Below are 13,281 nucleotides of genomic sequence, written 5' to 3' on the forward strand. Positions count from 1 at the left end.
TCCCTAACACTAGTTCTCCTCACGATTCTTTTGTAATGCATGTCAATGTGGCAAACATGTTAGATTACCCTTTAGTAGCTCGTCCCCGTTTGAATTATTACATTGTGATTTATGGACATCCCCGGTTTCTAGTGTCTCTGGTTTTAAATATTATCTTGTTATTCTTGACGATTATTCCCATTATATCTGGACAATTCCTCTTCTCGCCAAGTCTGATGTCCCCACTGTTTTTCAGAATTTTCGCAATGTTTTACACATTTGGACATGCTATTCAATTTATCCAATGTGATAATGGACGAGAATATGACAATATTAAAAATCGTGATTTCTTTCTCTCTCTCACATCATCTTACTTTGTTTCTCTTGTCAAAGCTGAACCGTTCTCTTCGCTCTATTAATGATATGCTTCGTACGCTACTATTTTAAGCCTCTTTACCTCCACATTTTTGGGCAGAAGCTCTACGTTTAGCCACCTTTCTCATCAACATTCTCCCTACCAAAACTTGTCCTCTTTACACCCCATACCAACCCCTTTTTCTTCACCCTCCTGATTACTCTTCTTTACGTGTCTTTCATTGTTTATGTTTTCCAAATATCACTTCCACCACTCCTCACAAACTTGTGCCTCGCTCTCTCCCTTGCATCCATCTTGGTTCTTCTGATGATCATAAAGGTTCCTGGTGTTTCGATCCATCTTCTGGCCATGTTCTCATTTCTCGCCACGTCATTTTTGATGAAAATACTTTTCCATATGCTATCGCAAACGCCATCTCTACCTTGTCATCATCATCGTCCTCTTCTGGTTCTTTCTCTTCCGATCGTGAGGGCCTCGGCTTTGGAGAAGAGAGGATCGGGTGGCTGAGGCGAAGGAGTCAGCGGTGGAGCCATGCCAGGGTGCGGAAAATCTAGGCGTCTCTGATACCATGATATTTGGAGAGAACTATTGCTTTGTATTGATATGTGGAGATTACAGAGTATATATAGATATATCAGAAGCCTAGGTTTTCCACACCTTGGCATGGCTCCGCCGCCGATTCCTCCGCCGTTGCCGCCCGGTCCTCTCTTCTCCAAGGCCAAAGCCCGCGCCGCCGGTGCACCCTCCTCCTCATCCTCCTCCTCCTCTTCCTCCACCCTCAGCTCCAACCCAAATACTGACGCCCCTACCTCCCACCTCTCCCCACAACTAGCCCCCATGTCGTTCGCCGATACAAACTCTGATGTTCTAGGTGAATAAACTCCAAGTGTGCAACAATATGCTGTTTGTCAACTGATCTAGATTAATACTAGTAGTCCTGGAGTATTTTTGATTCAGATAAAAGATACATGTTCGAGATGAATTGATGTCTATGCAAACATAGGATTCTGGTTGGGGGAGGGGCACCACGAGGCGGCGGAGCCAACCTGCCTGCCACCGCACTCCGTCGCCCAGTTCTCTCCACCATAAGGCGGCATGACGCCATACGACCCTGCCGGGAGGTGCAATGTGACGTCGAACACCGCCGGCCCACGCTTCATCTCCGCCGCGATGCTGTCGAGCACTTGGCCCACGGGCACGCCGGTGACCCTCGCGACGACGCGGTGCTCAACGGACTTCCTCGGCATCGCGCAAAGCCGCCTCGTCTCGGCCGCGCTCTCGGCGAGCTGGACGCCGCCGTAGGAGACCTCTACGTACGTCCCGGGCTGGATGCACGCCTCAGCCCCGTAGCTGCTCGAGCGGACGCCGAGCGTGAGGTTGAAGGAGAGGCCCCTCGTCGGAATCGGGTCGAGGCCGGAGACGGCGTCTATCGCGACGCTGTAATGCGCGTCGAGGTGGTGGAGCACGAGCCAGAGAAGCACGCACGTGGAGACGACGACAATGATACCGACGATGCAGCAGATGAAGCAGTCTGCCTTGCACTTGCTCTTCTTGTCCCGGATCTCAGGGTCTCCATGGCGTGCATGCCTCTCCACGTCGTCCATCCCGATCCCGATCCCGGCCGGCTGCCTCCCCATCTGTTGAGGACTTAGTTTTTTTTTTTTTGGGGTGGGGGGAAGGTTGTTGAGTGATTGGAATAGCTTGGCATGGTAGCACGTTTTCCTAGGTTATATAGCCAAAAGAAGACGTCGGTTGTTCATGGATGGATATACACCCAGATCGCTGGCGGCGGAGCCATGAAACACAAATTGTTACTGCTCGTCGTTTGTACCACGTTTCCCTTTTGTAATCGTATCTGGTCGTCGAATTGTTACAAAACCGCGGGAAGTAGATAAGGTTTCGGGGTTAAACGCAGTGATGCGTTGTCAAAATAGGTCATGGTTGATGCAATGATGCTAGCTAGTAGTATCTCGTATCTCGTATTTCTTCTTACTTTTTTTTTTGTCGTGGAAGCGGTTGAATATAGGAGATGTAAATATCATGAAATCACATGTGAGATCAAGGTTTTTTTCTCGGTATCATTTATTTACCGGAGAAAACCGGAAAATATGCTTACCGCAAAATCTCGGGATTATTTCAAACGTGATTCTTCATACAAAATTTGAATTCAAAATTTGAATAAAATCATTTTAGTATTCTCACTTTCAACCTGGATTCTTTTCTTCTGCACGAGATAAATGTGGAATTTTAGACATCTTGTAAAAAAATGGGGTCTAAAAAGGATTTGGAATACACGATACATCGATTGGTTCTATCAATTGCCAACAAAACCGTGGGGGAACTAGGCGCGGGCAACCCGTGTTCGAGCCCTCGTCTCAGCAGGTGTGTGCCCAAGTTGCCCCCTTCTTGATATGTAGCCATAAGGCTCCTCCTCTACCATGTCGGTCTCATCATTTCAAAAGATCCTAGGTGGTTTTACGAGCATCGTGATGACATAGAAATTCATTTTTATACAACCGAACAACGGAGCACTCCGAGCTCAAAGGCTAGCCTCCTTGCTAGTTGCACCCTCATCATACCTGTTGTCACCTATGTTAAGAGTCGTTGTGCGTCTCCACAGTGCAGCCGCAGAAGCAGCGCAAATCTGCATTGAACATGCCCTCATTGTTATTTGGATGCTCGAGGTGCTGAAAAAATGATTAAGGAGGGGTATGACGGCGAGGACCTCTAGCCCGGCCTTCTTACGCATGTCACCATGGTAGATCTCCCTGAAGCGTAAGAGGTTAGACACGCAGGTCCTGAGGAAAGTCTAATGAATGGATGGTGGAAATGCATGGTTAACACAATAAGCGCACTATATTATTCTTCGATGCCACAACAATTCTACTTACTAATAGTTGTTCTTAAGTTGATCGTAAAATTCCTTCAATTTCGTACGGTCATGCACAATTATTCATACAGTGACCATAGGACAAAACCGTGCATGGTCGTACAAAGTTCAATTCGAGGAAATTAACCAACTTAATGACAAGCTAGTGGCAGCATTTCTATAGTGTAGAAGAAGAATGTAGTGTGGCAATCATGCATGTCCGCAACCCTTTGTCACACCTTACCTCGAGACTTGCGTCTCCGTCCTCTCGCACGTCAACGAGAGCTACCACGCCGACACGCGCAAGCTGGCCTGGCTGGAGGTCTTCGACATCATGCCCCTCCTTACCGATCTATCCGGTACCACGAGCGTCCATGAATGACAACGATGGCCTCTCCAATGCAGACATGTGCTACCTGCAACATGAGATGCGCAATACCTCTGACATGCTCTGCGGCAACATATAACCAGATGTGACCAGAGCCAAACGTGCATGCGGAGTAGATGGCCTCCACGAAGAGTTCAAAAAGAAAGTCCATGAGATATCAAAGGGAAACAAGTCCGAGAGATTCATGGTTGGTGCTTGTTGACCGTGCCCTCACAAAATAAAGTGAAACCCTAGCTGCCATGTTTTCCCACCAGCATGGAGTGCAATCATAGGTCTTCATTTTATTTGGCGAGGGCATGGTCGACAAGACAATACATGATAGCCGGCCATGAGCTTGTTTCCGTGGACATCTCGCCGGCTCGCTTCTTGGCATCTGTCGATGGAGTACATGGTGGTGAATGCATGCAGCAGGATTTCCATCACACTGTGAGGTCTATATATTCACACAAAATATGGGCGAGCGCGCGCGCCGATGCCGGCCGGCCAGCCAACCGCGCGCGGCGCAAATGGATGGCCGTTCTCCTAGTAGGTGTAGCTAATTTTAGCTCGTTTCTAGATCACGGTATCCAGCGATCGACCACAGACAAGCAAGCAAGCAAAACCACAGAACTTCGCGATAGACTCGATCAAGTAACCAGGATGCATGCACTAGCTAGTGCAGCTGTTCAATGATCATCTGAAACTCTGAAAGCCAGATTGTTAAGTGCAGTGGTTTGAGGTAACGTGGACGAAAAACTGCCGGCGATCGTAGCAGCTTCCGGGGAACTGGGGAAGTAATTGACAGAAGGAATGGACCAGGCCCGTCATGACGAAAAGCCCAGGGCCATGGTAGCGATATATAAGGGCCCGATCCTTCATTCTGTGCCTAGCGTATCTCCCTCAACTTAAGGCGGGCCGGGCTGTCAAGGTTCAATCTTCTGGGACCTGTGCATTGGTTTGCTGCAACTCTTTGACTGTAATGACCTTGAGGTGTTGACTGTTGAGCATGGAGTATCAGACCAGGCCAAGCTCCTGAATAATCTGTACGATGCAGACTGCCGACTGCGTTGGTATTTCGTGCTGGTCCAGCTCACCAAGCCAGCCAAGCAGTGAAGCAACATATATAGACCTAGCTAGCTAGCTAGCTAGGTCTATCTCTGACGGAGCTCGGGCAGTGGCAGCGACAGTCTGACGACAGAGCGGGCGTCCTCCCGTCCAGGTTGAAAGTTTCCTTAGGGCATCTCCAGCCACGCATTTTAGCGTCCGCGCGTGTTCGTTTGCGTTGGCCAAAATGGTCGAAATCGATGTGGTGGCGGTGGAGGCGCCCAGAGCTGCGGCTGTGGTGGCGGTGGAGGCGCCCAGAGCTGCGGCTGTGGTGGCGGTGGAGGCGCCCAGGATATGGTTGTGGCGGCGGTGGAGGAGGCGCCCAGGGCTGCGGCTGTGGCGGCGGTGGAGGAGGCGCCCAGGGCTGCGGTTGTGGCGCCGCCGAGTCCTGTAGTGCCAGTCGAAGGGCTTCATCCTCCGACAGGCCCGGCGGCATGACGCCGGTGGCGTACCGGGGCAGCGGCGGCTGCACAGGCGCGTCGTTCTCGGAGACGAGGACGCCGAGCTTCTCCATCTCGTCGTCCGTCATGTTCTCCGGGAACTCGAAAACGCGGCCCTCCGCCACGGCCTGCTGCCATTCGTGGAAGACGGCCGCAACGTAGTCGTCGCTGTCGTCCTTCACCTCCTCGTTCTGGTACGCGAGCGCCTCGATGTAGTCGTCGTCGTCGTCGTAGGTGGCGTAGGCGTCGTCGCCGTCGTCGGCGTCGTTGTGCTGCGCGCGCGTCGCCGCCTGCTGACGACGCATCGGCGCCTCCTGTCTTCGTGGACGAGTCGACGGTGCATCCCCGAAGGGAAAATCCCTGTCGTCCATGAAGCCCGCCCTTCTTCTTTTATCCGTCTCGGTTGTCAGATACGTACGCCAGGTGTCGGAGTCGATGGCGTACGCCGGATCGGCGTGGAGGTCCGGCGGCAGGTACCGCCTCCTTCACCGGATCTCCGCGGTCCGATCAGGCTCGCGCGCAGGGACGGGAGGGATGGGCACCTGGCGGCAACTGATCCGCCAACCGCCAGGCAGTTGCACGCCGGACCAGGCCTCGCACGGCAACCATTTGCCGTGCATGAGCCTCCCCAGCGTGACGGGGAGCGGCACCCTCTTGTTGCCGCTGCCGGAGGCCTCGAAGTCGTTCTTCTTCCCCATGGCGCTGCGGCGGTGGTGGTGCGAGTGGAGGCGTGGGGGAAGGAGGAACGCGGCCGGTGGTCTTAAGAAGCCCAGCCACCGCCCGCCAGTGCGCGTGCAGAACAGGCAGCCGCGCCATTGATGGCGAAGGCTGCGGCGCAGACGCGGAAGCGCTGACCGCCTGAAGCGATGCCCTCGATGCAGACTCGCTGCCAGGCGGGCCCAGTGGGGAAGCGAGCGGACACTTTCGCGTCCGCCGAACGTTCGCAGAGACGCAAACCTGGCGCATATTTGCGGCAGGTTTGCGTCTCCACGAACGGCCCGGTCACTTTGCGTCGCGCCGCTGGAGAGGGTGCCAAACGCATTTCCGGTCCCCGCGGACGCAAACGGTCGCTCAGCGTCCGTTTGCGTCGCGCCGCTGGAGATGCCCTTAAGAGCCATTTTTGTTAGGTTGATCTCGCACGTATCGACCCAACGGTCGATCACGACCTTGTCTCGCGCCCTGATCGGGGGCGCCCAAACCATATGGTTGGCGGGGCCCCGTCGCCAGCGCCATATAAAAGGGGTGGGGGCCGGGGCACGGACGCCAAGGTTCGTCCGCTGCCGTCCTGATATGGGCACGGAGGCCTATGTGGAGCCTAATTTCAGGACTCCACCAACCTAGGTGGTACGCCATCGAGGATTCAGGAGTGACACGCTATGACGACCTACGCCATGTAATAATTAAGTCTAAGGTTGTGTCATTCATTCTATGTTAGGAAATAATGTAGCCAGGTCATGCTGTGGGCCATCTAGGGTTTTAATAGAGTCTGTTTGACTTGGGCCTGTCCAAGTCGAACTAGGTTAGGCCCAATAAGGGGGCCGGCCGGCCAGCTCTCCCTCTCATATAAGGATATGGCACGGCTAGGGTTTAGCTAAGAACAAGTTTAGTCTAAATTTTAGGTCATACCTAGTTGCGTGTGTTCACGTGTATCATCCCTCCGGGGGTACGGCGCTGCCGTTTATCTATACTATCCGCTGCGAAGGTTCTTGTGTTCATCAAGGATTGTCTAGCTCTTGGTTTGAGGTGTATCGTTCATCGATCCGTTGCTTGTTGGATTCGTTCCCTCTTCTCCAGGCTGCGTTCATCGCGTTGTTGGGAGGATTCTCTACCCCAGGTTCTCGCTGTGAAAGATCGGGCATCAACTAAGGAGGATCCAGTGGGTCCCTCCCTTATCATGTGGTATCAGATTTCTGGGTTGCTCACGGCGAGGTTTTGTTGATCGATCTCTTTGATCGGTTTGCATCGGAGAAGTTTGGCTCTAGATCGGTGGAGCTTGGCTCTCGGTCGAAGGAGTTTGGTTGGAGGAAGTTTGGTGTAGTTTGGAGGTCATCCATGGCTGTTTCGGAGGTCAAAATCGCGAAAAATCGCGACCGGAATCGGGAAGAAGACAAAATTTCGCGACCAGGAAAAATCCGGTTTGAAATCCGGTCAACCGGGCCAGTGACCGGGCAGCCTGGCGTGGGATCCGGTCAACCGGGCGGCAAACCGGGAAGTTCGCAAAAATTCATCCGGTTGTGTTCCGGTGCGATGCATCCGGTTGGCGACCGGTCAACCGGGCCGGTGACCGGGCTGGCCGGTCTGGAGGCCGGTCTAACCGGGCCCTGGGCCGGGACGGCTCAAACTGCTGCGGTTTTTTCTCCGGCGGTTTCTCCTGTTGCTCCTGTTTCATCTCCGGCGAAATTTGCTGTTGCTACTGATGATGCTACTTCGTTTCCAGGCGATGTTCTGGGCATGAGGTGTACTCTTCCGACGAAATCTAGTAAAGTTTTCAATGACTATCTGGATTGCTTGAAGGGAGAACAGCGTCCGCCATCCAGTCTTCATTGGTATCTACACCATCTTGCGACAGTTCAGGAGTATGAAGATTGGGAGAGGAACATGGAGTTGGGTTTTTCTCGATGCCGCACATACAACAGGAAGTTCAATAGTTCTTATGCCTTTTATCTTGCTATACGGCGTGTGGACGAGGCATTGAAACGTTGCTGGGAGAATGCGGTGGACAAAGGTGAATTTGCTGAAACTTGGGAAGACTACAGAACTTTTCTTCGTAGTGGTTTCGTGTTACCATATGTGGAGGAGAGTGAGGAGCCGTCCAGAGTTGTGCATGCAATAGAGGAAGTGGACAAGTGCAAAGTTCCTATTCAGGAGATTGTTCCACTACCAACAGTCACTAAGGTCGAGGTGAAATCTTCAGAGGAGAGGAAACCTGGCTCTGATACCAAGAGCACTACTGTGACTGTTGAGGATGATGTACCATTGAGCGGGCTGAATATGCAACTCAAGAAGGTACAAGATGATGCTTGCAAGACAGTTGACAAGGTTCAGCGGTGGAGTTTGTTTCAGACTCAGTGCATTATCAAGGGCAAGGCTTGCAAGTTGATGATTGATGGTGGTAGCTGTACCAATGGCATTAGCAAGGCGATGGTGGCAGCATTGGGGTTGTCTACATGGCGTCTTCCTAGACCGAAACGTCTTGAGTGGTTGAATAGCTGTGGTATGCTGAAGATTACTCATAAGGTGCGTGTGCCATTTACAGTTGATGATTATGTTGATGAGATCGATTGCGATGTGTTGCCATTGGAGGTGTGTGGATTGCTACTTGGGCGTCCTTGGCAGTATGATCGTAATGTGACACATGCTGGGCGAGCAAATACATATTCTTTTATGCATGGTGGAAAACAGCGGACTTTGAAGTCTTTGGGTGATGATCATATCAAGTCCGATGTGGAGTTAGTGGTGCGTAAGGAGAAGTTGCACAAGCCTAAAGTGCAGCTAGAGGTGCATGATGTTCCGAGCATTGATGTTGGTGATGTTTCAGCCAAGCCTGTAGATGACAAGCTAGTCCTTGTTGGTGACAAGCCGGATGAAGCTACACTTATTGTTGATGTGGATGTTGCAGCATGTGCTACCGTTCCAGTTTGTGTTGATGCCAGTATACAGACTGATGATCTTTGTGCTGATGATACTTCAGTACATGTGGCGCAGATGCGCGTGGGAGGAGTGGGAGGCGAGCGCGTCAGTGGAGATGGTGGGCAGCGGCACTACCGTGCTAGGAGTACTGCAGTCCAGTTTTCCGCGACACCGCGGATGCATCGAGGCAAGGATGGACGTGTGAGACATCTATGTGGCCCAGGCATTACACATCTTGTGCAGGGTCATGTGCAGCGACACAAGGGTCCATCAAAACCTCGTAAGAAGAAGGAATTGGCGCCAAAGGCCAAGCTCATATGGAGAAGAAAGGAGGCGCCAAGTGCTGTATCAAGTCAAGAAGGCCGCGAGGGAGGATGTGGTGTGGAAGGCAAGCAAGACTTGAGGACGGCGAGGACGTGTCATGTTCATATCACGTCACCTTTTCCAGAAGACCCTCACGCGTTGACAAGGTATCAACTTGTCAATGCCTATGGATTGTAGGCTAGGGTTTAGTTAGAAGTAGAGGGCAAGTAGATCTCGAAGGTTTCAGCCGAAAAGTACTCGACGATTATGAAAATTAGGGTTTGCAGATAATGATTCGATTCCCTCTTCGTCCCTCGGCTCCCCCTTTATATAGGAGGTGGAGCCGAGGGATTCGTGCTATACAAGTTACATAGTCCGGAACGGTTTCTAACTCATCCCGCCAGATTACAAATAACACTTCCTATTACAACTCTTGACTTTCCTTGATATATCTTGGGCTCCCGAATCTTCTTATTCTTCGGGTAGTGGGCCTTCAGTAAACCCCGGGTACTATCTTCGGCAGGCCCATTTGGGATGCCTATGTCAGTAGCCCCCGAGATTTTGCTTGAATCGTAGAATCAGGGAAAATCTCCACTGTTTATTTTTATTCGAAAGCTTCAACTTTTTTTATATTTCTTCACATAAAATTCTATATTGTACAGGGATAATGGTAGTTGGGGCTAGTTCATCTGACGGATCAGGTACTAGTTAACTGCTCTAGTGGCAATCCGCAAAAACCTACTTCAAAATCACGTCCCTGGACATGATCTCGGGATACTGGTGTAAACTTCGACAGGTGCCGCTTAAGGTCTTACCATTCTGTCGAGTCCCAGTCAAATTTATCGGGTACCTAACGCGTCCGTTAGGATTTTTCTTCGTATCTGTTGATACGGATAAAGGTAGCAGAGCGCAGTCTTTGGCGATGCCACGCCCGAGAAACGGATCTGGGTCTTACCTTCGCAAATTTGCGGCATTCAGAAATTGATCGCAACTTCGGCGTTCTGAGAATATATTGTCGAGTGCTTTTCCGGCTGTTGGAATGGCACATTTTATCGAGTCAAATATGACTTATATTGCTCTCCCGATGGGAGTATATGTAGAGTTAATTATAACTCGAAATATACTCTCTTGCTTTTCTATTTTTCCTTTGTTAATTTCATCGGGCACGCGAACAGCGTTCCCGATGGGAGTAGCCCCCGAGGCTACAACCAAGAACTTGTGCTTGGTTGTAGGCTCAACATTGTAGTCCACCTTGTCGCTATATTGTCATTATTTCCCAATATGATCTCTTTCTTCTTTTTTTATCTCTCGGGTGCGCGAACAGCGCTCCCGATGGGAGTAGCCCCCGAGGCTACAGCCAAGGACTTGTGCTTGGTTGTAGGCTCCCGCAATTTCTATATTGCCATACTCGAAATTTTACTTTTTGTCACAGTAGCCCCCGAGCATTTGGGCAAAAACTTGTATTTGATCAAAGGCTCCCGAAGTATTTAATAATTCTCCCTGTCGCCAATCTTCTTTTATTTTCCTTGTCGACATGCTTCCCTTAATCAAAATTACTTCATCCCTGTTGAATAGTCGTGATTTTTCTGCCCTGTGGGTCCATTGCTTCCACCACGTTGACACGTCGTGCAAGTGGGGGACACACGTCCTCCGCTTTTTCTGGCGCACGTACGGTAACGCCTATCTCAGTAAAAATACCTCTTTACCCTTGTATCTAGAAAATCTTTTCTCACCACACGATTTCTTCATCCAACGGCACACTGCTTCACCCGATTCTTATATAAACCTTTCTTCAACCTCCGTTCATCCCCTCGCTTGCGCCGCTCATCTGTTCCTCTTCGCAAAAACTTCCCTTGCGCCCAACTCTCTCTGATCTTCCGCACTCACGAGCATTGCTCTGCCCATTGTCGTTGATGCCACCGCGCACGCGACTCACTCGCCACAGTACTCCGGAATCCAAGATGGCCGCCGAGGATCTTGAGTGGGAGAGATCCAAAATCTCCAACCAGGACACCAACATGCTGAAGAGGCTTGGCCTCATGAAGAAGGAGGACGCCATCCGCTTTCCCAGCGAAGAAAGCTATCCCAAGCCTCCAATGGAGTACCGGGTTAGTTTTGTTGATCACCTCATCCGCGGCCTTTCGGCCCCAATTCACGATTTCCTCCGCGGCCTTCTTTTCGTTTATGGGATTCAACTGCACCAGTTGACCCCCAATTCCATCCTTCACATTTCTATTTTCATCACACTTTGCGAATGCTTCCTCGAATCCCTCCCAATTGGGCTCGTGGAAACGCATTTTCTGCCTCCGCCGCAATGGCTCCCACAACGTCACTTATAACATAGGTGGCGTTGTTATCTCGTGTTCGTACCGATGTCGATTATTTCGACGTCAAATTTCCTGATTCTGTCCAAGGATGGCGAAAAAGTGGCTCTACATTCACGTAGAAAGCGCCAAGTCTGTTGAACACCACATAATTCCTTTCGACGGACGTGCCAGAATCCAGCGCCGCCGCTCCTGGGATGCCGAAGCTTCCGAAGAAGAGAAAAAGGCGACAGAGGCACTCATGTCTCGTATTCATCAGCTGCAAAACACTCGAGGCAAAGAGCTGTCTGGTGTTCAAATCACTGCCTACTTCCTTAGGATTAGGGTGCAGCCTCTTCAGGCTCGCAAAAATCCCCTTTGGACGTACTCTGGCGAAAACGACGCCAACAGAATCTTCAGTGATCTTTCCTCAAAGGATTTGGAGAAGTTGATTCGAAGACTTTCTCGCCTGGGCAAGGACCCTATTCCTTCCTCTTGTCGCGTGGAACCATACAGCTCCGCCAATCCACTCCCCGAGGTATTTTGTCTTCCCGAGTTTTTATCTTGTTCCGCACTTTCTCTGCATCTCATTGTATTGTCATCTCTTTAATTTTCCTTTTGTCGCTATTTTTTACAGAACCATCCTACTATGACTTCCCTTCCTCCTCTTCCTGAGGGTGGAGAAGTCGAAGAACAGGCCATCGTTGCCGAAGATATTCAAGGTTCTTCTATTCCCGAAAGTGAAGTCGCGGGTTCTCACAAATCTACGGCTTCTCGTGAAAAAGAAATTGAGTCTGAAGCCAGTGAATCGACGCAATCCCTTCCTCCTGCTGTTTCTCCAAGGATCAAAAGGAAAAGGAATGATGCCGAGGATTCTGGCACCTCTAAGGCTGAAGAAGTTGTTCCTTCTCATCCGAAGGCAGCTTATGATCCTTATATTGAATCCCTCGTCAGCTCGTAAGTCGTCTTTATTTCTCCCTATTTTTGTACTCGAAATATTTATCTTGTCTTGCTTTTTATGCTGCCGATTTTTTGATCAACAGTGATGACGAGGAAGAAGTACCAACTACTGACGTGGCTCCTCGGACAAGCACGTCACGCATCGTACTTGCCTCAGACACGCTAGTTGAAGGAGAAGAAACCTCGCCTCCTCAACAAAACGTCGTCACCACTACTCCACCATCAAGCCCCCTTGCTCCTTCACCAAAAAGGACAAGGGTTGAAAAGATTGTTGAACCTGCCCCTCAGTTGGGCAGTTCGTCGACTCTGCTCTTGGATGATGTAAGCTTGTCGACATCTATATTTTCCTTATTTTGCTTTTTTTTTACGCCTTCTCTCTTTTTCATGCCGATGTTTCTCTTGCTGTGTTCACCTTGAATAGCCTATGATCAAAGATCTTCTCCGCATCGGCTCCCAATTTATTGGGTACCGTGAATATGCTAACAGAGCCGAAGGTAACGACCTTTAAACTTGCCATTTTTCCTTGACTTTTTGCTCCTGTTGCTTGTCGCGATTTTTGATCTTTCTTCTCTCTTTTTTTTTATATCTCGACAGAGAAACTTGCAGAGGCCAACAAACGTGCCGACGCACTTGCTCAAAAACTTGAGCAAAGTGAAGCGGCTCGCAAGAAAACCGAACTCGCTGCTAGCGAAGCCAAGGCCGAAGCTGATGAAGCCAAGGCAAAAGCTGCTGGTATCGAGGACCTGCAGAAAAAACTTGAGGATGCTACATCTGCTTTAAACGAGCACAAAGCTGCGCAAGCTTCGTGAACAAGGAATCCTCAAGCGCACGAAAACTCAAAGTCGCCGCACTTTCAGTAATTTTGCTGATCCCTTCTATTTTTATGAGAATCGTTGTTTCTTGTCTTTTGACTAATGCTTTGTTTCCTTGACAGCCCAAACAAACCAGGA

The 13,281-nt window shown here is 50.4% G+C and overlaps 1 protein-coding gene and 1 long non-coding RNA gene across 2 annotated transcripts; one reads left to right on the forward strand and one right to left on the reverse strand.

Annotated features, from left to right (window-relative positions):
* Positions 1 to 1,236: 1,236 nt before the first annotated feature.
* Positions 1,237 to 4,006, reverse strand: LOC127309185 (uncharacterized). Its single transcript, XM_051340135.1, has 3 exons — positions 3,469 to 4,006; positions 3,081 to 3,123; positions 1,237 to 2,999 (listed from the first exon to the last, which is right to left on the reverse strand). Exon 3 carries the CDS (start codon positions 1,990 to 1,992, stop codon positions 1,345 to 1,347), a length of 648 nt encoding a protein of 215 aa, XP_051196095.1. The 5' UTR covers positions 1,993 to 2,999; positions 3,081 to 3,123; positions 3,469 to 4,006; the 3' UTR covers positions 1,237 to 1,344.
* An 8,506-nt stretch (positions 4,007 to 12,512) lies between these two features.
* Positions 12,513 to 13,007, forward strand: LOC139832214 (uncharacterized). The gene is made up of 3 exons (XR_011746917.1): positions 12,513 to 12,652; positions 12,753 to 12,825; positions 12,926 to 13,007. It is a non-coding gene; the product is annotated as an uncharacterized lncRNA (long non-coding RNA).
* The last annotated feature ends 274 nt before the right edge of the window (positions 13,008 to 13,281 follow it).

The sequence above is a fragment of the Lolium perenne genome, chromosome 6 (genome assembly GCF_019359855.2).
Source record: "Lolium perenne isolate Kyuss_39 chromosome 6, Kyuss_2.0, whole genome shotgun sequence".
Taxonomy (NCBI): Eukaryota; Viridiplantae; Streptophyta; class Magnoliopsida; order Poales; family Poaceae; genus Lolium; species Lolium perenne.

What these genes read in the sequence shown, in the direction of transcription:
- LOC127309185 (XM_051340135.1), bottom strand. Translation starts at nt 1,992, where the DNA reads ATGGGGAGGCAGCCGGCCGGGATCGGGATCGGGATGGACGACGTGGAG.